Below are 24,554 nucleotides of genomic sequence, written 5' to 3'. Positions count from 1 at the left end.
GTGTCACAACATGCTCGACGGTTTGTACAGGGTCTCTACAGTCGCATTGCAGGCTTCCTTTAATGTTCCACTCGTGAAGGTCGTGACCAGATCTGGCGTGATGATGGGTCGTGCGGATTCAATTGAGTCATGTGCTCCATTGATTTCAGGGAAGGGCAGCACTGGGTAGTTCAGTGGTGGGATCCGGTTTCCAGATATTGTTTTTGGGACGTCTCTTAGCCCAACGTTGTCTCCAATGTTCTTTGTGTCGAATGCAAATTTTATGGTGAGGGATACAGCCGCTTGTTAGAATGGCTTGCGCTATGGGAGTCGAGTTCGTCATATGTGTCTGACATCTGCTTGGATGAGTAGGTTTGCATTTGCTTTAGCGCATCTATATTAATCATAACCTATTTAGATGCAAATATAGTAAAATCACCATTGAAGGGAATGAGGATGGGGGAGGTCTATGGCTGATGGAGATGATTCAGTTGTATACATTTCAAGGATGGGAAACTTTGGCAATTCCATATTGATATTTGCATTTCCAATGATCCGATTAACGTAAATATTAATTATGCATTTAACAGTATGATCGACAATTAAACATATCGTTACAATTGCTTATACTGGTAGGAACCTCCTGGTTGCACCAGCCCACAGGGGATTATTGTGTCCGTCCGCCGTGCATCCAAAAATGGGAGGGGTGGGGCTGGGTGGAGAGGGGAGAGTGGGGAGGGGCTGGGTGGGGAGGGTGGGGCTGGGTGGGGAGGGGAGGGTGGGGAGGGGCTGGATGGATGAGGGTGGGGAGGGGCTGGGTGTGGAGGGTGGGGCAGGGTGTGGGGTGGGAGGGATGGGGCTGGGTGGGGAGGGGCTGGTCACCCCGTGGTGCCCTTATAAAACTCAACGTTTAACCTACTCACGCCGGCTTGTGCCCGCCCTCACAGTGGGGCATATTTGCGGAATACACCACGCCGCCGTTGACCCTGGCCATTGACCGAGCAACCCAACGTTCCTACCAGCTCCCTCCGCAGGAATGTGTTCACGTTTTGCTGGGAATAGTTGGGAAATGCTACAGAATCCATGCAAATGCGTGATTTTCATCATTGTTTTCACGTGTTATTGTTTGATGTATATTCCTTTACATCTGTGTGCATGTTTATATAATTAACAGAGCTGAAAGGAGAGGCCGGTTTGCCAGGTCTTGCAGGGCCCCAGGGAGAGCCTGGGAGACCTGGACCACCAGGCAGCCCTGGGCCAATGGCCGAGAGAGGCAGCAAGGGGGAAACAGGTACGTGCCACATGCGCAGGGGCGTGTGAGCAGTGCAGAGGTCAAAGAGCTGCTTATTCTCAAGATGCAGAACAGCATTACAATATATAAACCAGGGTACAGCACAGTTAGGCGATCGTCAGGCTGTGTGTGGTGGGGCTAACCTCACCGAGACTAAAATTGCATGAAGAGAATGATCACCACTTTCTAAATTTGGAGTCACTAATCGATGGTGAAAATGGTTACGTAGACGGAGGCGCATGGGGCGGTGCGTTTTTGGCGTTACACAGAGATAGTGTCCTGCTTTGGGGCTGGGTGCCCATGCGGGACCCACTACGCAACCCGAACTACGTTGTTGCGGGGTCCATATTTTCTGAACAATTTGCCTAGTGAGCAATGTGTACTGATTGAAACTTCATTTTGAAGTATCTGATGAGCATTACAAAGTGTGATCAATGCTGTTAATAATAATACAATCGTTATTGCACTGGGTCATGATCGGCCATGCTTTATCCACTCCTGGATGAGGGCTTCCTTACACCATCACCGTCTCTAATGGTCCTGCAATTCCACACTCTACAGTGAGGGAAAAAAGTATTTGATCCCCTGCTGATTTTGTACGTTTGCCCACTGACAAATAAATGATCAGTCTATAATTTTAATGGTAGGTGTATTTGAACAGTGAGAGACAAAATAACCAAAAAATCCAGAAAAACGCAGATCAAAAATGTTATAAATTGATTTGCATTTTAATGAGGGAAATAAATATTTGACCCCCTCTCAATCAGAAAGATTTCTGGCTCCTAGGCGTCTTTTATACAGGTAACGAGCTGAGATTAGGAGCACACTCTTAAAGGGAGTGCTCCTAATCTCAGCTTGTTACCTGTATAAAAGACACCTGTCCACAGAAGAAATCAATCAATCAGATTCCAAACTCTCCACCATGACCAAGACCAAAGAGCTCTCCAAGGATGTCAGGGACAATATTGTAGACCTACACAAGGCTGGAATGTTTCGATTTAAAGCTTTCGTGACTGCAAGGATTCATCTTCTTTGGTTCTTTCGGTAAAGTCACGTAGAATGAAAATAAAATAATACATTTATAAAATAAAATAACACAATAATATTCTCACGACGTTTCGGCCACAACACAAGCGGCCGTCATCAGGTGAAGGGACGAGACTGTCTGGTAGGACAGCGCTGGAGTGAAAAAGCCACGTTCAGATCACGACCTTTAAGCTGTGTGAGAAGAAACAAAGTGCCTTGACAAAGGAATTAGCATATACTTTAGCATTGAAATGGCTGAGTGATTAGCTTGTGACTGGTCACAGAAATGTCTATGTTAAAGTTAAAGCATACACATCCGCAGAGGCACCCTTTGACAAAGGAATTAGCATAGAAATTAGCATTTAAATAGCTAAGTTAAAGCATACACATCCGCAGAGGCATCCCTTGACAAAGGAATTAGCATAGAATTTAGCATTGAAATAGCTGAGTGATTAGCTTGTAACTGGTCACAGAAATAGCTATGTTAAAGTCAGAGCATACACATTCACCGAGGCACCTAGTACAAATCAAACAGGAGAATTTAGCATTGAAATAACTAGGCGAATTTAGCAGTTACTGTGAATAGCTCAGATGTGTAGGCCTTGACTTCAACATAGCCATTTCTGTGACCAGTCACTAGCTAATCACTCAGTTATTTCAATGCTAAATTCGCCTAGTTATTTAAATGCTAAATTCTCCTGTTTGATTTGTACTAGGTGCCTCGGTGAATGTGTATGCTCTGACTTTAACATAGCTATTTCTGTGACCAGTTACAAGCTAATCACTCAGCTATTTCAATGCTAAATTCTATGCTAATTCCTTTGTCAAGGGGTGCCTCTGCGGATGTGTATGCTTTAACTTAGCTATTTCAATGCTAAATTCTATGCTAATTCCTTTGTCAAGGGGTGCCTCTGCGGATGTGTATGCTTTAACTTTAACATAGACATTTCTGTGACCAGTCACAAGCTAATCACTCAGCCATTTCAATGCTAAATTATATGCTAATTCCCTTGTCAAGGCGCTTTGTTTCTTCTCACACAGCTTAAAGGTCGTGATCTGAGCGTGGCTTTTTCACTCCAGCGCTGTCCTACCAGACAGTCTCGTCCCTTCACCTGATGAAGGCCGCTTGTGTTGTGGCCGAAACGTCGTGAGAATATTATTGTGTTATTTTATTTTATCAATTTATTATTTTATTCTCATTCTACGTGACTTTACCGAAAGAACCAAAGAAGATGAAGGCTGGAATGGGCTACAAGACCATTCCAACTTCACCGCATCAAAGGGACGATGGACGGAGCCATGTAGCGTCAAATCTTGGGTGAGAACCCCCTTCCCTCAGCCAGGGCATTGGAAATGGGTCGTGGATGGGTATTCCAGCATGACAATGACCCAAAACACACGGCCAAGGCAACAAAGGAGTGGCTCAAGAAGAAGCACATTAAGGTCCTGGAGTGGCCTAGCCAGTCTCCAGACCTTAATCCCATAGAAAATATGTGGAGGGAGCTGAAGGTTCGAGTTGCCAAACGTCAGCCTCGAAACCTTAATGATTTGGAGAAGATCTGCAAAGAGGAGTGGGACAAAATCCCTCCTGAGATGTGTGCAAACCTGGTGGCCAACTACAAGAAACGTCTGACCTCTGTGATTGCCAACAAGGGTTTTGCCACCAAGTACTAAGTCATGTTTTGCAGAGGGGTCAAATACTTATTTCCCTCATTAAAATGCAAATCAATGTATACAATTTTTTACATGCGTTTTTCTGGATGTTGTTGTTATTCTGTCTCTCACTGTTCAAATAAACCTACCATTAAAATTATAGACTGATCATTTCTTTGTCAGTGGGCAAACGTACAAAATCAGCAGGGGATCAAATACTTTTTTTCCCTCACTGTATCTCCCCTGAATATGCTGTGACTTCATCGCTCCTCTTCCATCTATTCTCAGTCGTCACCCCTTCTCGTGCTGTGTTCTGCACTATCGATGTTAATTGGTAATTGCCAATGTTATACAACAACACCAAAATATTACACGAATAACCTTTAGAATATGCTACAACATTGAATTTGGTAACAGAAGAGCATGAATATCAATATATTTTTAGGAGGGATTTGTTTGAGACGCTAACCAGAGTCAATGTATGGATACTATAATAAGCATACTCTTTGGTTCTTTCGGTAAAGTCACGTAGGTAGAAAAATAAAATAAAACATATATCACGATGTTTCAATCGTAACACAAGCGGTCGTCCTCAGGCAGAAAAAATAATCCAGCAGTGGAACTGCTGAACTAGGAAGAAAAACAGCGAGAGAGCTGTTACAACAAGACGTTTTATACGTGGCGAAGGGCAAGCAGGCGGGGTCTGAGCTGGAAAGGAATTCCATCTCCGCATGAAAGCACGTCAGTTTCGGTAATAGGGGAGATTAGGGAGAGAGAGATTAGGGAGAGAGATCAGCATGAAATGAGCTTCCGTCGCCGCATAAGAGTATCGCCCCCGCATATGCGCACAACTGCAGTGTTAATGGAAGATTAGCACTATGTTGATGGGAGAGATTAGGCAGAGAGATTAGCAGGTTAATGTCATGTCTATGTGTAACACAAGCTGTGGCGCTGTGAGAGGCAAGCGCGTCCACGCAAGAGAACCACCGCAACGGTGGTCGTGCCAGTGAGACACCTACGTGACTTTACCGAAAGAACCAAAGGGGGTGGATTCCTGCAGTCACGAAAGCTTCAAATCAATATAATAAGCATGTAAAATAATACATATTAACTTAAGACTGATGTCGTCTCTGAAGGTGAAAAGGGCAGTGTGGGAGTACCAGGCCTTCCAGGCACAAAAGGAGAGAAGGGTTCCCTTGGAGATCCTAGACTGCACGGTTTGCCTGGACCGAAGGGCGATGCAGGTACCAACGTCGTGGCCAATGCCCACTGCCGTCACCATGCCTTGTTACAGACATTTAGTTTGCTTTGTGGTGTTTTCTGTAAGAATCTGGAGTACACCTCAACTCACTTGTTTTACATAATCTGCGTTTCCACCGTAGGTAATCCATGGCACCTTTTGCACTGATGATCCTGACACCAAAAGCGCTCCATGGGAATTGCTGATTATGTATGTAGTAATGTATATGTAGGTTTTCACAGCCAATATTACAATTCATAATTTAACAAGCTCGGTGAGGTGACATGGCTATTCTGACTTTATAGTTTCTAACTGGATGTTTGACAGTTTAAAAAAAGACGTTGCGTATCTAATTGCTAAATGTGGTTGGGGGTGGAGAATTACACAACAAGAATGTGGCCAAATCATTACGTAGCCTCATTATGTCTTCTCGAAGTGTAATAAAGTTGTATTTAAAGTGTTATCCATTCCACTCTTTAGGAACAAATGGACAGCACGGCGAAAAGGGCGAACGGGGTTCCATGGGTTCTCCAGGGGTCAAAGGTGACACTGGGGAACGTGGATTAAGCGGGGCCCCAGGTGTGCAGGGGAGCAAAGGGGAAGCTGGCGCCCCAGGAGCAGCAGGGCCCCGTGGAGCTCCTGGTAAGAGCTGGGAGTGTTGCAGGGACAATGGGCTCTGGCATGGAGGGTTCGTTTTCATGCTTTTGTGGAATTCTAATGCAGGCCGTACCTACGGAGTGAGACGAGCGATCAGGGTTCATCAGACTCTTACATCGATATGTGAGGTTTGCCCCACCCTTCAATGAGACACGGAATTGTAGCACCAAGCCACAGATAGTGGTGTGTCAGTGTGCCAGTAGGGGGGTGATGATTGCTCTGTAATCCCAAATGAGTAATTTGCGGGTAATTTTTTTTAAATTGGCAAGTTGATGATACAGACATTGATGATGAAGGTGATGAAATACTGCAGATTGCTCTGGAGAACATTTCATAATCTGCTTCATCCTCACCATAAGCAAAAGCATGATCAGCAACACCAGCGTCGACAGCAACATCATCTCTCCAGTGTTGCCACTTGTTCGAAGTGGAGAGACCAAATACTACGAAACACTTGCAAATGGCAACATCACCCCTCGCACTTTCCTGTTTTTCTCCAGCCAGCCCAGGCCTCCCAGCATACTGGAGCTGGCTTCTCATTATTGCTGGGGACGTCAAATTGAATCCAGGCCCGTTTTTCCCTTGTGGCAGCTGTGGCAAGAACGTCAATGCAAATTCTATCCAATGCAACGGTTGTAAAGCTTGGTACCACAAACGCTGCATTACTTTAGCCTGCATCCCCAGTTCAAATTCCAGCTGGTTCTGCAAATATTGTACATCATTCACTCCAACAACTCCACCTTGCACAATCACACTAGCACCACCACCTCATCCATCCCAACCACCGTTTCAACCACAATAAAACGTCCACAACAAAAACGACCTAAAAATCCTTCAACTAAAGATTAACGACATCAACAACAAATATCTTGAACTAACCACCTTTCTTCAACAAAACTCCATTAATATAGCCGCAATCCAAGAAACAAAATTAAAATCTACTTCTCGACCGCCCAACTTAAAAAAAAATGAACTTTCCTCCGTCGAGACCGACCAACAGCTGGTGGCGGTTTAGCTTTCTCATCCATAACAGCATTCAATTTGAAGAAGTTAAAATCCCAATGCCTCCTTCTGATATCACCACAGAAGTCTTAAGCGTCCGTATCAAATCCCATCTAGGCCCACTCACTATAATCAACGTCTACATCCCACCGACCAGTTCTTGCTCTCGCAACTATCAGTTCAATATAAATCAACTTTTACCAAACAACGACTCAATTATTATTGGAAATTTCAACACCCACAACAAACTTTGGCACTCTTCCTATTTCATATGCATGTGGCAACCTAGATTTAAAGCTTTCGTGACTGCAAGGATCCCTACTCTTTGGTTCTATTCGGTAAAGTCACGTAGGTAAAAAAAAAAATCACGACGTTTCGGCCACAACACAAGCGGCCTTCATCAGGTGAAGGGAGCAGACTGTCCCGAGGACAGCGCTGGAGTGAAACACAGCCACGCTCAGACCGCGACCTTTAAGCTGTGTGCGAGGAAACAGAGCGCCTTGACAAAGGAATTAGCATAAAAAATAGCATTTGATTGGCCGACTTAGCATGATGAACGATGTAGGGGTGGTGTACATGCGGGTGAACATGCCAGTTGGCAAGGGGGGGAGGGGGAGTTTACCTATTGATGGTGTGAAAAGGGAATTTTTAAGAGCTGCGAAAGTTTGGGGTACCACTACTTGAAAAATATACTGTACCATTGAAAATTAGTTTAATGTTTGGTTCGATTTAGAACATCTTTCCAATGGTTACTTAATTTGAAACCATCTTCTCGGTTGAAATTATGTCTGTGTTTGTAGATCTGAATTGCCTCCGCCAAGCTGTTTCTCCCTCCATACAGAAACAACCACTTGATACTCCGGTCAAAACCATCACACTACCATATATAGCAGGCGTTACTAAAAAGATTTCCAAAATTCTAAACAAACACAAGTTCCAGGTCCGGTTCAATACAGTACAAAAAAATTCCTTCACGGATGGGATCAGATCACGACTGGCCACTTTTTACTTCAGAATCAGAAGTATTATTCGCCGACAACATCAACCATATCCACACATCCACGCATAACTCTGAAAATATTTTCAGAAACATCATCGCAATTACCAGCAAGCACACCATCCCGGCGGGTTACTACAAGCAATACCTTCCCTGCCTCCCTAAAATTACAGTAGCGTTGCCTATGGATAAAGATTCATACAACAACAAAATCCAAAATCTGCTCAACGATCGAAGTTACTCAAAAATTAAAAATGACCCTACCAATAGCCTAGCGATAAAAACCAACAAGATCATCACAAGTTCGACCTCCCTAATCGACCCAACTAAACGTCCCTCCCTAAAACCTTCTGCTGCAAGACCGTCTAGATTCTATGGTCTTCCCAAGATTCATAAAGAAGGCACCCCACTAGGACCCATCGTATCCACGATCAACTCCCCTATTTATAGACTAGCCCGTTTTCTGTCAGATACCTTGCTGCCTTTCACTTGCAAGACTGCCTCAGGTGATGAAGGCCGCTTGTGTTGTGGCCGAAACGTCGTGAGAATTTTATTGTGTTATTTTATTTTATCAATTTCTTATTTTATTCTCATTCTACGTGACTTTACCGAAATAACCAAAGAAGAACAGTCACCCTTTTCACACCTGATCCTCATCAAGCCAACTTACATCCCAACGTCATAATAAACAACCAATGCCTCCCACTAGCAAAAACCCCCAAAATTCTAGGTGTAACCTTTGACACCATGTCTAGCTTCGCTCAACACGACAGAAACGTCCATGCAAAAGTTAATAAACGAAACAACATCTTACGAGCTTTAGCCAGCACATCTTGGGGTCAACAAAAGGAGACTTTACTCCTAACCTACAAAGCCATTGGACGTCCCATCATCAATTATGCCAGTCCCATTTGGTGCCCAATACTCTCCTCTACAGGTTACCAAAAGCTCCAAACCTCCCAAAACCAGGCACTTCGCCTAGCGACAGGGTGCCACCTCGTGGCGCCCATTAACCATCTCCACCAAGAAACCAAAGTTCTTCCGATTCAAGAACACTGCAAGCTTCTCACCGATCAATATCTGGCTTCGTGCCACTCGACAATGCATCCTTGCACAAAGCTACTCAAAGCCCCTGCACCTGCTAGGAAAATGAAATCCACCTTCCTTTCCTTCAGCTCTGCCAACGTGCAATCTACTTTAAATGCTCTTCCACCAAATAGCATCACCATCTAAATGTTGAACCACTTGCACACCGCTGCCACCATGCACTGCCTGAACGCCTACAAGCCCAATGTCGTGCTATGGGGTTTGCCCCCACCCATAGGAGATGACGAAAAATCCCTGACCCGGGCAACTCACACAAAACTGGCTCAACTCCGTTCAGGTTACTCCTCAATGCTAGCCGATTACCAGAATCTAATCGAACCAAACGTCCCAAACTGCTGCCCTTTGTGCCAAGCAACGCCAGAAGACATCTCCCATTTTCTCAGTTGCCCAAAACGCGGACCAAAAATTGTATCGATTGATCTCTGGCTAAACCCTTCCAAAGTGGCGACACAACGCCACCTATAAACAGAAAGTGCGAGGAAAACAACAACAGCAACATCATTATCATGATGCACATCAATACAGCAAAAATTTGTTTGGTATTCACGCCATTCTTACAGCATACAGACTATCACTGCGGTGCTATGCTTATGCTTTTGTAAGCTTTGCTGAACATTTCCATCTTGAGTCTCCTTTGTCCATAACAACAAACAACATCCAAATATCTCAAACCATTTGGCCACTCGAAGGTTTTCAAAACACTTGCAAATGTGCATAAGATGCAAATTGGTGTCTTTATCCAAAATCTATGTTATTTTAAAAAATCACACCCTTTATGCTTGTTGTTTGCGATATTTTTAATTTGGGCCATTTATTCACCCTCCCAGCTCCTAACTTGTTTCGTTTGCTTGCTAGGCACAGCTCCACAGGCATTGTCGTAAGAAATGTGCATTCAAGATTTAGTCTACTGGAGGGGTGAAGATGGGAAATCAAAGTCCAAGCTGAAAGAGTTTGAAGAGGCACCTCCGATTAGCACATTTGGTTACGTACGGAGCTAAAGAAGTTCAACATACATCGGCCCAAACCAAAGTTTGCCAAGTGATTAACTGAGACATCATAAATGGCCAAATAATCCTGAAATTGAGTGAATCATGTAAGCTGTGCATCTATACCTTACAGAATACAAAACATCCAAACTACAGGGGAGAAAGGGTAGAGACTAAGTTGGAGAAAATGGCATCTGCAGATGAGCCACTGAATGTAAAAAAACTGTCACAGAGTCTGCTTGTGCGGAACCAAAGCTGCTGAAATGATGCACTCCCGGAAGTCTGCGTGGCCAATGTGATGTATAAAAAAATATAGACATATGGTATATAAATATATACATATGGTATATATTTTTTTATTGTGCATATATTTATTGTTTGGAGAAACAACTTTGTGAAACAGACGAATTGTCTTTTTATTTTGTTATATATTCTCCACGATGCTCACGATTATTATTTTCTTTTATAAAGGACCACTAAAATCGTGTTCTACACATCATTGATTCCGGCTGGAAAAAGAGCCTAGATTAAATTCAAAACAGAATTGTTGATCGTGGTGATGACACTTGTTTTGCAGGGAGTGTGGGATTACCTGGCAATCCGGGGCTCAAAGGAGAGGGGGGTCCATCGGGGGTGAGCGGACTGCGGGGGGAGCCTGGACCAAAGGGAGACGCTGGTACCATGTGGCCTCGGGCCCTTTGCAATACAAATCTCTCTTAACGACCACCGCTGTTAGCGACTAATTGCTCAATGATAGGCCTCCATAGAGCCCAAAGTGTTCGCTTACCGACTATTGCCCTGTTAATGACAGGCTGTTGTAGGTATCATAAATACTAATTAATGCATTTATTAACCATGTTTCTTTTAATATTGTGTTTGTAATGCTGTTAGTATCTTTATATCTTAAAATCCATTATTAAAATATAATAAAGTACTTTTTTGGTTGAAAAAGGGTAACTTTCGATGCTTTCGGACGAATTAAGCCTTTAACATGTATTTCCTATATTCGCTTAACGACCAAATCACTCAACGACCGGTTTCATGGAACTAATTACCACCGTTAAGAGGAGTTCGACTGCAAATTCACGGCTTTTGGCCTCACACTAAATTCACAAATCTATCATTCTCTCAACGCATGACCTTTGCTTAACACTCTCTGAGGTGCTGACTCTTTTGCACTCCACTCTGGTCTCAGATCAGACTGCCTAGCACCTCCATGAGCCATCAGCCATGCTGGCACGATGGGCACCAGGCTATCCACTTTGTCTCGGACCAAGCCCAACAGGCTGGCCCAATTACCGTTGTAAAACCCTCCACTATCCGACATATTCAAATTTAATTGCCACGTGGCTTATGAGCGTTTAACACGCCAATTATGATTGCTTTAGCTCCCCAGTAAGTTGTAAAACGAATATCACAACCAGATTTAGCAATTAGATGTGACGTTTCGAATCTTCAGGGAAATCCAGAAAGCCAATACAATCTACGGTGTACATGTTACTGTTCTCGATATTACACAACCTATGTACCAGCAATTGCTTTACATATCTTCAGGTGTGAAAGGACATCCCGGAGAAAAGGGTGTCCAGGGTGGAGTTGGTCTCTCTGGCCTCAAAGGACAGGCAGGGGAACGCGGAGAGAACGGCACTCCAGGTGCCAAGGGGGACAAAGGGGATGCTGTTGTGGGGCAGGCTGGACCTGCCGGCCCACGTGGACCCCCTGGACTACTTGGTAAGATAGCTCATCAGATGCACTGAAGGCGATGCTTGTGATTGCAAAGTACGTGTGCATCTGACACCTGCTGTGTGCCCCCTGAGAGCAATGTCGGGGATTAAGAGATGTTGTTGTAATGCATCGTTGATGCGTATCACCCAGAATTGGCCTGATCTCACGGTTTTGGGAGCGTTGATATAGAGGAGAACGAGTTGTGCGAGAATATGCTGAGACGGTTCGGACACGTGGCCAGAAGGGCAGAAGACTACGTTGGAAAGAAAGTTTGCGACCAAGACAGTTGAGAGAGGGGACCAAAGTCAGCATGAGAAGTTGACAGCGAGAAGGTGATGGATAGAAGACTGGAGAGGGAGAGGACTGAGAAAGCTAATTCTACCTAGTGGGACAAACGCTCGGAATAAGATGTTCAGGCCTATAGGTTCAACTGGATTAGGCTATACTCAGAACAACTATGTGTATAGCCGGCATGCCTTCAACACTCCACATGGCCTCAAAGTACACCCTGCATGGCGCAAGCACCGTGGTGACGCCACCATTACTTAGTGGCAAATGACGGTTGTTATTATATATGTATAGAGCGGTAGTGTAGTGGTTAGTGTTGTGTACTATGAACCTGGAGACCCAGGTTTGATTCCAGCTAAACGGCCAATATCAGTGACAATTATCTGAAGTCCTGGGCCTCCTCTGGGTCGACTCAATCTCAAACAAATACAGTAAAGTTCTTGGTGCTGTGTGTAAACATCGCCACTAAAGAGACAAAGGCGGCCCGTCGTGGTGCGGGCCACCCACCCCCTCGTGTGCTGCGCCAGCTTTCATAGGTCCTCACTAACAGCTATTGCCCCAAAAGTCTCTTAAGGCCATACAGGGGATCTATGTATGTTTTTGTAAATACTATTTATAGCGTTGGCTATAAATTTTGCTGCACCGTGCATCCTGGCTGTACATGGGTACGGCAAGGATGTATGATGCTGCCACTCGGCCAGTTAATTCTCTTGAGCTCGCCCTCGATGGATCCGCATCACCTGCTGGGATTGGCGATGCTTAGCATCTGCATCACAATTCATTGCTAAGCTGTCAAGTCGTTCTGATAACTCTACTTGCAATTGTATCTGACATGTATCCTAGTCTGTTTACATTCTAGTGCAATGGCTGCCCTGAATATATTTGTTTGGACTAATTTGGGATGATGTCTCAAGTAAATGTATTGAATACTTTACTGAGCATTAATAATCATTCTGACTTACTCAGACTGATGTCGTCTCTGCAGGTGAAAAGGGCATGGTGGGAGTGCCAGGCCTTCCAGCCACAAAAGGAGAGAAGGGTTCCATTGGAGATCCTGGACTACGCGGTTTGCCTGGACCGAAGGGTGATGCAGGTACCAACATCGTAGCCAATGCTCACTGCTGTCACTATGCCTCGCTACAGACATTTAGTTTTCTCTGCAGTGTTTTCTGTAATTGGCCAGGGTACACCTTAACTCCCTTGTGATGCATAATCTGCGTTGGGCAATCCATGGCACCTTTCGCGCTGATTATTAAGTGTGTAGTGACATTGGGGATGTCACTGTGTGGTGCCGGCCCTGGAGTGCGATGGTGTGCGATGTACTTACATCGCGGACAACATCATGTGTGTTGCTGAGTGAGGCCGGCTCTAGCAAAGCATGGTGTGTGATGCACTGTCATCAGGTACACCCCGTAGATGGGTGTTGTACCAGCCCTAGCGGGGCTTGGTGAGCACTGGGATAGCGAGGGCACCATGCATAGTGTGCAGTGCGGGCTCCCACAAGAGGGAGGCGGGAAAGTGTCAGCCCAGGGACAGGATTGCCCCGGGCCATGGCACTCTGGTTGACCCCGTAGGCACGTGATCCGGAGTGTCCATAGGGAGGCCCCCAGGTGGGGGGGCTAGGGGGAAAGCTCTCGAGAAGGATCGAAAGAGAGCTGGAACACTCTCGAAGGTGGGCGGGGCCGAGGACGGAGCCGGCCCCGACCCGGGAGGATATATGGTGGGTCCCTGGGAGGGACCGGAGTCGCTTCGTTCTGCAAGCTGGAAGCTCCACGTTCTACATCTGAAGAGGCACCAACACGTGGCCCAGGACCCGAGTGCGAGTCCGGTCCGTCGTAGCCATAACTCCTGTATGGCCATGTAGTTAGCTGGGTGGTCACCACCCTAGGCTGTATCTGGTAAAGGGGCAGCTACCCCTTTTGTATATACGTGTTGTGTAATAAACATTTTGCCTCTGAAGAACGTCTATGACTCACTACAAGTGTAATAATGTTTTATCTAAACAGTGTTATCCATTCCACTCTTTAGGAACAAATGGACAGCGCGGTGCAAAGGGCGAACAGGGTTCCATGGGTTCTCCAGGGGTCAAAGGTGACACGGGGGCACGTGGATTAAGCGGGGCCCCAGGTGTGCAGGGGAGCAAAGGGGAAGCTGGCGCCCCAGGAGCTGCAGGTCCCCGTGGAGCTCCTGGTAAGAGCTGGGAGTGTTGCAGGGACAAAGGGCCCTGGCATGGAGAGTTCGTTTTCATGCTTTGCGGAATTCCAACGCAGGCCGCACCTACAGAGTGAGACGAGCAATCAGAACTGACTCGGACGTGCACACACACACATATCGATGTGGGTGACATTTGCTCCATCTTCCTCTGAGGTGCAGAATTGTAGCGTTAAGCCATAGACAGCTTCATCATCATTTGCCATGACCAATCACACTTTAGAAATGAGTAGGTCATTGTGTGCCACAGTCACGGTTCAAATTTGTGAATTTTAAAAAATTACTTTGCAAATTGTTCAGTTGGGATTACAACATAGTGACCATTACCCCTGACTGGCCGATTAATCTCAACTTGCAGACCAGTTGCTGAGTCACATTGTGTCACACAGGGACAGCTGCCACTGAGAGTGCCCTTTAAATATTTGAGATGTGATGTAAGTCGCTTGTCATGTTTAAAGTGCTCTAAAATACCCAAAGATACAGGAAGCTACAGTGAGGGAAAAAGTATTTGATCCCCTGCTGATTTTGTACGTTTGCCCACTGACACAGAAATTATCAGTGTATAATTTTAATGGTAGGTTTATTTGAACAGTGAGAGACAGAATAACAACAACAAAATCCAGAAAAACGCATGTCAAAAATTGTATAAATTGATTTGCATTTTAATGAGGGAAATAAGTATTCGACCCCTCTGCAAAACATGATTTAGTACTTGGTGGCAAAACCCTTGTTGGCAATCACAGAGGTTAGACGTTTCTTGTAGTTGGCCACCAGGTTTGCACACATCTCAGGAGGGATTTTGTCCCACTCCTCTTTGCAGATCTTCTCCAAGTCATTAAGGTTTCGAGGCTGACGTGTGGCAACTCGAACCTTCAGCTCCCTCCACAGATTTTCTATGGGATTAAGGTCTGGAGACTGGCTAGGCCACTCAAGGACCTTAATGTGCTTCTTCTTGAGCCACTCCTTTGTTGCCTTGGCCATGTGTTTTGGGTCATTGTCATGCTGAAATACCCATCGACGACCCATTTTCAATGCCCTGGCTGAGGAAAGGAGGTTCTCACCGAAGATTTGACGGTACATGGCCCCGTCCATCGTCCCTTTGATGCGGTGAAGTTGTCCTGTCCCCTTAGCAGAAAAAACACCCCCAAATCATGTTTCCACCTCCATGTTTGACGGTGGGGATGGTGTTCTTGGGGCCATAGGCAGCATTCCTCCTCCTCCTCCAAACACGGCGAGTTGAGTTGATGCCAAAGAGCTCCATTTTGGTCTCATCTGACAACAACACTTTCACCCAGTTGTCCTCTGAATTATTCAGATGTTCATTGGCAAACTTCAGACGGGCATGTATATGTGCTTTCCTGAGCAGGGGGACCTTGCAGGCACTGCAGGATTTCAGTCCTTCACGGCGTAGTGTTACCAATTGTTTTCTTGGTGAGTACGGTCCCAGCTGCCTTGAGATCATTGACAAGATCCTCCCGTGTAGTTCTGGGCTGATTCCTCACCGTTCTCATGATCATTGCAACTCCACGAGGTGAGATCTTGCATGGAGCCCCAGGCCGAGGGAGATTGACAGTTCTTTTGTGTTTCTTCCATTTGCGAATAATCGCACCAACTGTTGTCACCTTCTCACCAAGCTGCTTGGCAATGGTCTTGTAGCCCATTCCAGCCTTGTGTAGGTCTACAATCTTGTCCCTGACATCCTTGGAGAGCTCTTTGGTCTTGGCCATGGTGGAGAGTTTGGAATCTGATTGATTGATTGCTTCTGTGGACAGGTGTCTTTTATACAGGTAACAAGCTGAGATTAGGAGCACTCCCTTTAAGAGTGTACTCCTAATATCAGCTCGTTACCTGTATAAAAGACACCTGGGAGCCGGAAATCTTTCTGATTGAGAGGGGGTCAAATACTTATTTCCCTCATTAAAATGCAAATCAATTTATAACATATTTGACATGCGTTTTGCTGGATTTGTTGTTGTTATTCTGTCACTCACTGTTCAAATAAACCTACCATTAAAATTATAGACTGATCATTTCTTTGTCAGTGAGCAAATCTACAAAATCAGCAGGGGATCAAATACTTTTTACCCTCACTGTATATTAAAAGCAAATCAGTATGATTGTTGTTTTACAATAATGACTGTCATGAGGAGCCAGTACAGCAATGGTTGGATTGCATGTGTCATTTAATTCGGCCTCTTCAGCAACATGGAAGTAATGTCATGGTGTAGTCTATTCCACCTCTTTGGCTAATTAAACTGTGTAATGAGCTAAGAGTACTTTTTGCGACGCTTGCTATGCTTTGATTTTTTTCCATTCAGGGAATCCTGGGCCGATGGGATCTCAGGGAGAGCGTGGCCCGATAGGGCCTCAGGGCTTGCCTGGTCCACAGGGAGTATATTCACATGCACATATGGGTAAGTATGCGTGGACTGACACCAGCTTGTCGACTCGACTTCCTCTGCTAGAAGGCGCAGAAGATGAGGTCGAATTAGTGGAGCCTGGAGACGGGTCTGGTGTCAGGTGGTCGCCGTTCCCAATAGACCTCCCCTAACAGCAGTGGCTAGACCGGAGGGCGGTCGCATTGCACGATGGCATGCTACAGTGGCACGACAACATCAACAATATGCTTTTCATTAAGAACTAACTTTAACTATGTGGAGTGTAATAGTGCCGACTGTTGTCCAGCAACGGCAACTACGGTGGACAAACAGTACACACGCCGGTGAGCATATACACAGGCGTGTCGGCAGGGCGGAGGAACTGGGGCAAGGGCCACGGACGACCCCATCTGGAAGCCCCTGGAACCTGCTAGTGGGTTCGAGAAGGAAGGCGCGGCCAGGACGGAGCCAGGCGCGCTGGGTAGCATAAAAGCAGCTGAGAGCAGCTCAGGGCTGCCGGTTCTGGGAGTGGACTCGTCCTTTCATCGCTGTCGTCTTCGCCGCCTTCGTCGCTGCCGTCTTCACTAGATATTGCGCGGCCGGATAGTTGTTGGCTGTCTCGGTCAGCACCGTCAGTGTTATACAGTCAGGGTTGTGTTTAGGCTAGGCTAGACAACTAGGGAGAGTACGAGGGCGAACCTGTAAAGTTTGAAGGTGTTAATAAGGTGCTTTCTGAAAACCCTTGTCTCCCGCTCCGCCATCACTATACATTTTGATTTAAAGCTTTCGTGACTGCAGTAATTCATATTCTTAGTTTTTTCGGTAAAGTCACGTTGAAGAGAAACAACAAAATAACAAAATATATATAAAACAATAAAACATTCTCACGACGTTTCGACCATAACTCAAACGGTCATCATCAGGTGTGTCGGTTTGCATAAATTTATTTTTAAACGGCACATTTATTTATAAAAAAAACGTTGGCGTCACGCGCAGCGATTGGCAGTTTGCCCAGGACTAGTCCATCTATTTTTTTGAAAAGAGGAGGGGGGAGACGAAATTTTTTATAATGTATGCTGTCTGAAAGCCACTGTAAGCGTGAACAATCAATCAAGAACTGAAATGATTTATCAAATCTTTCCAATGATTGCTAAGATAGAATCCATCTTCTCGGTTGAAATTGTCTCTGTGCTTGTATATGTGGATAGCCTCATGAACGAATCTCTCATGGAAGCCAGATGGCTTACAAAGAACCTCCGTCTTGGAAAAGTCAATGGCATGTATATGTGGATAGCCTCATGAACGAATCTCTCATGGAAGCCAGATGGCTTACAAAGAACCTCCGTCTTGGAAAAGTCTCACATGCCATTGACTTTTCCAAGACGGAGGTTCTTTGTAAGCCATCTGGCTTCCATGAGAGATTCGTTCATGAGGCTATCCACATATACAAGCACAGAGACAATTTCAACCGAGAAGATGGATTCTATCTTAGCAATCATTGGAAAGATTTGATAAATCATTTCAGTTCTTGATTGATTGTTCACGCTTACAGTGGCTTTCAGACAGCATACATTATAAAAAAATTCGTCTCCCCCCTCCTCTTTTCAAAAAAATAGATGGACTAGTCCTGGGCAAACTGCTAATCGCTGCGCGTGACGCCAACGTTTTTTTTAAATAAATAAATGTGCCGTTTAAAAATAAATGTATGCAAACCGACACACCTGATGATGACCGTTTGAGTTATGGTCGAAACGTCGTGAGAATTTTTTATTGTTTTATATATATTTTGTTATTTTGTTGTTTCTCTTCAACGTGACTTTACCGAAAAAACTAAGAATATCACTATACATGTTTAATGAAGCCTGTTGATTATACCGTTTTCCTTCCCAATGCTACCAAAATGCAGTTGGTCATCTTCTCCATCCGGTTACACTGTGCATCCTCCAAAGCCACATCCCAAACAATTCTAACAGTGTCACTTCATTTTTCTTAGTGTCCACTTTTCCGCACCATCATCTTGTCTATCTTCTTCACTGTTTCACTTGGAGTTCTTGTCAACCACTCCTCGATCTCAATTCCGCAACACACCACCCATCTTCCATGATCAGTGTGCCCCAGCATCTGAACGTATTCACCTGTTCTTCTTGGTGTTTTTTTTTTCATCTAATACTGCAGCCTTAAGTATTGTTGTGGTTGTTAAGACAACTCGAACTGGATTGGGGACTCTATTCTTGGACGGAATAAAGCCCATTGATAAATGTTTTCTTTAATTACGTGTAATAATCTGTAATGACATTCGAGAATAAGATGGATATTGTCGCCACGTACAGGAGGCGGTGGTAGGTTTGCAGAAAGTGGTCATGCACAGGCATTCGGTTGGAACAGGTGCAAGCCAAGCAGGGGAATCGTGCAATTGCGATTTGAAAACTTTGGTGATTCAATCATTTGTTGAACTGAAACGTTTCAACATCGACTTTAAACATAATGCAGTCTTCACGTTGATTCATCATCGATTTTTTTGGGATTGGCCACCATGTAAAAATCTAGCCAAATTGCAGTCATCAGACCCTTCACCACCTGACGCAGCCAAACAAATTAAATCATCACGTGGCGCATGAGCGTTTAATAAAGCGCCAATTGCAATTTTTCTGCTCACCGGTAAATTGAACTATTAGTCTAGCAGCTAGGACCAACATTTTTCGAAAGATTTGCCCATTAATCTGGAACGTTTCTGATGATGCCATGCTTTTCTATGACCCTTGTGAGCAAGGGTGGATGTGGATTTCTGAAGTGGTGCAATATCTTTTTCTTCCGACAAGGGAGTTTGTTGAGGGATTCTGATATATAAATGTCTGAAGAATGTCTATTTCAAGATAATCTTAATTTACTGTTCCAGGAGATGACAATAACTACATTCACTTCATAATTATAATTTTTATTTATCCTGGATGAATCCGATGAGCTCTTTAGCTCTTTAATTATGCCTCAAGATGATGTCTGGGTTGACTGAACTGATTCTTCCCAGCATGTCTAAAATCAGCATCATAAATGTAATTTCAAGATTATTTATTTATTATTTATTTCTTAGCAGTCTTGTCTTGTGAATAAAATACAGTATATATCTCAAAGCATACGCCTTCAAGCACAAGACTGAGTGTTGAGTGTTGAGTTAAGATTAATCTTTGTTCTCAGAGGCAGACAAGGCTACAACAAGTCTCAGTGCAGTCTTCTTTGTCTGACATCCTCATTGCATTTCTGGGAGATAACACATCTGATAACACATCTGCCAGGGTTAAATGAGAGTCTTGGATGGCATAATGCATCTTAAAGGACTGGAATCCATCTGAAATAGAGTAAAATATTAAAATCTAACTAAACAACCTTTATATTTAGCAATGGTATTTAGTTATGAAATTTATCATTGTGATATAAAATGTTATAGTCCTATTGACTTCAAATGTTTCCTTTCTTTTACAACAGCGGCAGTATGTAATCAGATTGTTATGCATAAAGCTACCAGGCTACACACAATCGAAACCATTTTTTTGATTGATGGCCTATTTGCGGTACCAATTCCCTCAACAAACCCACCTGTAAAAAACTAAACCACTTCAGAAGTGTGTCATACAAAATCATGGCACCATCAGCAATACTCTAGCTTTATGAGTGAACTAAAAATGTAACGCCCTCTGAAGATATAGCTGCTAGACTAAATTCTCACAACGTTTTACTTCCAACTATGTCAAACACCCTCAGGTAAATCAAAAGTCAGAATGCATTTTTAATTTGGCCAGATCATTGTGTCCAAACCTGGAAATCAATTGTGAATCCTAAAGCAGTGCTTGTGTTAAGTCAGCGTTAACGTTGTTTAAACACCTGTGCTTGATGTCGTCCCCATACACTCCCATAGTGCGGCTGACCGGTGGTCAGGGCAGGCACACTGGGCTCTTAGAGGTGCTTCACAATGGAGAGTGGGGCACCGTGTGCGATGATAAATGGGACAACGGAAACAACATCCTGGTGTTGTGCCGCATGCTGGGGTTCCGAGGGGCAGGCCAGATGCAGAAATATGGAGCTGGTAAGTTAAACACATTCATATACATCTTCACATTATGATAAATAAGCCAGGTAGCGAAATGGTAGAGGGGCTCACAAAAGGTTGCAAATTCAAATGACGGTTGGGGGGTTAACTCGTCATCGGTCCGAGGTCAATAAAATGAGTACCACTTTGTGGGCAAGTCAGCAGTGTCTGTACTATGGATAGACTCTACCATGCCCCGGGAATGGGGAAATTTCCCTAATGGCTCAGGGCTGTTAATAGCACAGCCTCAATGCTCATTTGGGCATTAAATTACTTTTACATTTTTTATTTTGGGGGTGGGGGGAGGGGAAAAAATATATTGCGTTTCAGATGTTTCTCGTGAGGTCTACAGTTTAGCTGCTAAGTCACTAAATGTCAAGCAAGCCAATCCTTCACTTAATACGTTGATTTTTGCAGCCAATATTATGATACAGAATTGCCTTTCACTTCGGCCACAAAACGTCATATCCAGCTAACTTCATACCTAATTACTTGAAGTCTTAACTTGAACATCCCTACCTTATGATTGCATACATGATCATTTGTCACTCGAAGCAAGCATACATTGTGAGTTTGTTGATTTTCTCTCTTAGGCAGTGGCCGCATCTGGTTGGACGATGTGAATTGCGCTGGTGACGAGATGAGCTTGCTCCTCTGTCCAGCCCGTGATTGGGGGAATCACAACTGCAATCACAATGAGGATGTCGGAGTCAGGTGCGAAATTTAAGACGTGTCAAATTAGCAACAGGAAAAAGGTGTACAGCATCGCATGTACAAAGCTCTCAGCCTTATCAAGACCACCAGCTCAAAAATAAACGGAATGTGGCAATATATTATTCCAAAATAATATGGCTTTTGCATTCATTAACCACTTATACACAAACATAATCTTAAACCTATTCAAAACATCAAATACAAAGCACTGAAGGAAAATAGGGGGGGGGAGGATGAAGGCAAATAATTAAATACAATGACACAGCAGTCTGCTCTCACACTCGCCCACCACCATTATCTAAGAATCGGCCTCCTTCACCAACAGTCAATAGCATCGTTCATAATCATCAGCCATGATAATTCCACAAGCTGCTGCTACTTCCCATGATTGCGCCATCTCATTGGCGAATGTCCCGTCAGACGCGTTCCATTCCTTGGCTGCCACTCTATGATTTATTCTTGACCGCCGTCAATCATCCCTTCTAGTTGTGACTCATCCTGCCCAAGCCCACTCACTTTTCTTTAGAATCTGGGTGCCATTAAACAGCGTACATTCTATACGCATTGTTTTTTTTCGGTAAAGTCACGTACGTAGAAACAAAATAAAATTTAACTAAATTAAATTAAAATAAATCACGTTTCGAACGCAACACAAGCGATCATCATCAGGTGTAAAACAAATAGCGAGGGAACACATAGGGGGACATCACGCACATAGAGAACGTTAAACTGCACGCAGGCAAATACAAGATGAGACGAAAACTCAACAAAGCTAAGAAAAATAATGTGATGCAAAACCAGTCGACCAACAACACAGACACTGACCTGGTTGACCGCGTACGTTCTCTACTCCATGTGTGCCTCTTCTGTCTCTGTGTGATTCCAAGCATGCGTCTCTCCGTGCTTCTTCATGCACTTTTCAGTTTTTGTTAAATATTTTTTGTTAATGACTGCGTTCAATCAAACCTGTACATAAAAAAAAAACATTACAGAATAACAATAACCATGCTCTATGGAATATTTTAGATTTCGGTATGTAGGTGGTAGCACATGGCATTCATCAATACTTTCAACGCATTAATGTTTATACTCTATTCAATCATAACATTACATTTTTGTTAAAATGTTAATGCCGCATGTGTATTTCAAACAACAGTGTAATGATGTTAACCCATGCGTTACCAAGAGAAGAAATGGTCCAATTCATTTATGGCGTAACAGCAGGATGCCGTGACATTTCACCGACAAGCTGCATATTATCTGCATAAGCATGTTTTTCCAACTTCGCATTTTTTGTAAAACAATCACCGATGCGATGAGACGCATCGCAGCTCTTTCCACTTCCTCATCATGGTTGCTGCCAGCAAATTCGAAAGCAGATTTACTTCCCATTGCAGCCTGATAATTATGTAGGGATTACTGTGCTGTAAATGTAATAAAAACACCATGGTAGCGGTGCAGTCCTGAAATTGTTTGCTCACGCCACTGCTGAAAGAAGGGCCTCAACCAGAGAACTCTAAAGGCTATTTGCCTACTCTTCCATGGTGACCTTGGAAGAGCACACACCATGGAATTTCCCAGTTTAAACTGCACACACCCTCAACTTCCATCCGCAATGTTCTTGCCTAATCATACAAGGCATGCCTTTACACTCATGACTCAGATTTCTTTGAGTGCAAAAGAGACAACTTGCGTTATGCAACAAGCAAATCCGCCGCCATACACGTGTATGCTTTTAGTACATATAGACACACACACACACACGAGTCTTCACGTGTAATCATTACCTTGATGGTAAAAAAGGCATTCAACATTTTACAATTTATTATGTTAAAGAAACTGCCATAACATTCACAACCAAATGCCACCTCCTGTTCTCTTATACATCCTTCATTAACTCACGAAATATCATTGCCTCTTTGCAAGGGTGATCTAGGTATCATCCATATTATGGATATTGGTCGCGAAAGCCTACGGGTTAAACTGATCTGGGTTACATAAGTAACAATTTAAGAACACAACATAAAAAAACCATTTAACCAACTTTAACAATATATGAGAACAGAATATTATAAAGTCATTTTCACGTTAATTAAATATTTGCATTACAGTACAGTTCAATATTGTGCAGTATATTGTACAGCATTCAAGCAAGTCATGTTTCTGTTAAAGGCACAGTTGATTGTTAATTTTACAGATAACTACCGTGCGAAGATGTTTAATAACGCATTTTTTTGTATTGTTAATTAACGTAATGTGAAATATAATTATTTTGGACAACCTTTCATGTTCAGCAGATTTCACATCCAGTATATTATGATTACAAATAAATATAAAAAATTGCCAAATGTATTTGAATTCGTGTTGGATGTGAGTTACATCCGTCCAGTGGGCAGTATCCGCATGTAACTATTTTAACAATATTAAAAAATATATATTTCAAAAGATTCATAATCCTGGATTCTGGTTCGCATTTTTTTTAATTGGATAAAGCAGCTATTAGCTTTAATATTCAATACAAATGCAACATTCAAATTGATTAATGAAGACTTTCCACCACCCAAAAATGTCCACATTACATTGGCACGTGTACAGTGTACACAGGGTTTTTGGGTATTGGGTGGCACGAATCCCTACCGGAGGCCCTGAACCAGTGGCGGAAGTTCCACAAACACCACCAATGTTGACTTCCCACAAGTGGTCTTTATTTTAATGGCTCTGGAGTGGTGATAATTGGCCATGAGCGATCCTTAACGGTGAATTGACCTGCTAGAGCAGAGGGGCATAAGCAGGGACTGAGAGGGGAGAAGTAGGCGGCGGTGAGTTCATACTGATCTGGAAGGTGGTGAGGGATTTGAGGACACAAAAAAACAAAACGATTGAGAGCCGAAGAAGATGAGAGAACAAGTCCATGGAGGATCCTGAATACGTCAGGGCGACCGTATAGTAGACGCAGAACAGTGTTGGGAGCAGGTGGAGGGAGGTGAATAGAGCTCTACGTAGTCTCGTCTCGCGGTGAGCGTTTGAAGGATGTGCCTGTAACAGGATAAAATGAATCCGCGGCAGAATGAATGATAGGTTATGTTAATAATTTAGACCCATGTATGGAGTAATTGTGCATGGCTTTGCCCATATAAGGAATACTGGAACGGGAATCGACGTGTTTTTAATTATTGAATGCTGGATTAAACTGGAATCGGCCGATTTCATACGATACAA

The 24,554-nt window shown here is 43.8% G+C and overlaps 1 protein-coding gene and 1 long non-coding RNA gene across 3 annotated transcripts in view; one reads left to right on the top strand and one right to left on the bottom strand.

Annotated features, from left to right (window-relative positions):
• The window catches only part of LOC116942279 (uncharacterized), a 38,942-nt gene extending 15,153 nt beyond the window's left edge, over positions 1 to 23,789 (top strand). For both annotated transcript variants that reach the window (XM_076067131.1, XM_032953983.2), the window contains exons 7-16: positions 1,154 to 1,270; positions 5,086 to 5,193; positions 5,670 to 5,831; positions 10,516 to 10,614; positions 11,493 to 11,669; positions 12,937 to 13,044; positions 13,980 to 14,141; positions 16,481 to 16,576; positions 20,451 to 20,618; positions 21,215 to 23,789. In XM_076067131.1, coding sequence (XP_075923246.1) covers positions 1,154 to 1,270; positions 5,086 to 5,193; positions 5,670 to 5,831; positions 10,516 to 10,614; positions 11,493 to 11,669; positions 12,937 to 13,044; positions 13,980 to 14,141; positions 16,481 to 16,576; positions 20,451 to 20,618; positions 21,215 to 21,348 — 1,331 coding nt within the window. In that variant the 3' untranslated portion in view covers positions 21,349 to 23,789. The remainder of the gene's footprint in view (positions 1 to 1,153; positions 1,271 to 5,085; positions 5,194 to 5,669; positions 5,832 to 10,515; positions 10,615 to 11,492; positions 11,670 to 12,936; positions 13,045 to 13,979; positions 14,142 to 16,480; positions 16,577 to 20,450; positions 20,619 to 21,214) is intronic.
• On the bottom strand, positions 7,832 to 21,286 carry LOC142924594 (uncharacterized). Its single transcript, XR_012941709.1, has 2 exons — positions 21,186 to 21,286; positions 7,832 to 14,228 (listed from the first exon to the last, which is right to left on the bottom strand). It is a non-coding gene; the product is annotated as an uncharacterized LOC142924594 (long non-coding RNA).
• Positions 23,790 to 24,554: the final 765 nt, after the last annotated feature.

This window comes from Petromyzon marinus, chromosome 14 (genome assembly GCF_048934315.1).
Source record: "Petromyzon marinus isolate PM22_M1 ecotype Great Lakes invasive population chromosome 14, UKy_Petmar_22M1.pri1.0, whole genome shotgun sequence".
NCBI classification, from domain to species: Eukaryota; Metazoa; Chordata; class Hyperoartia; order Petromyzontiformes; family Petromyzontidae; genus Petromyzon; species Petromyzon marinus.
This window is presented reverse-complemented; position numbering and strand designations above follow the sequence as displayed.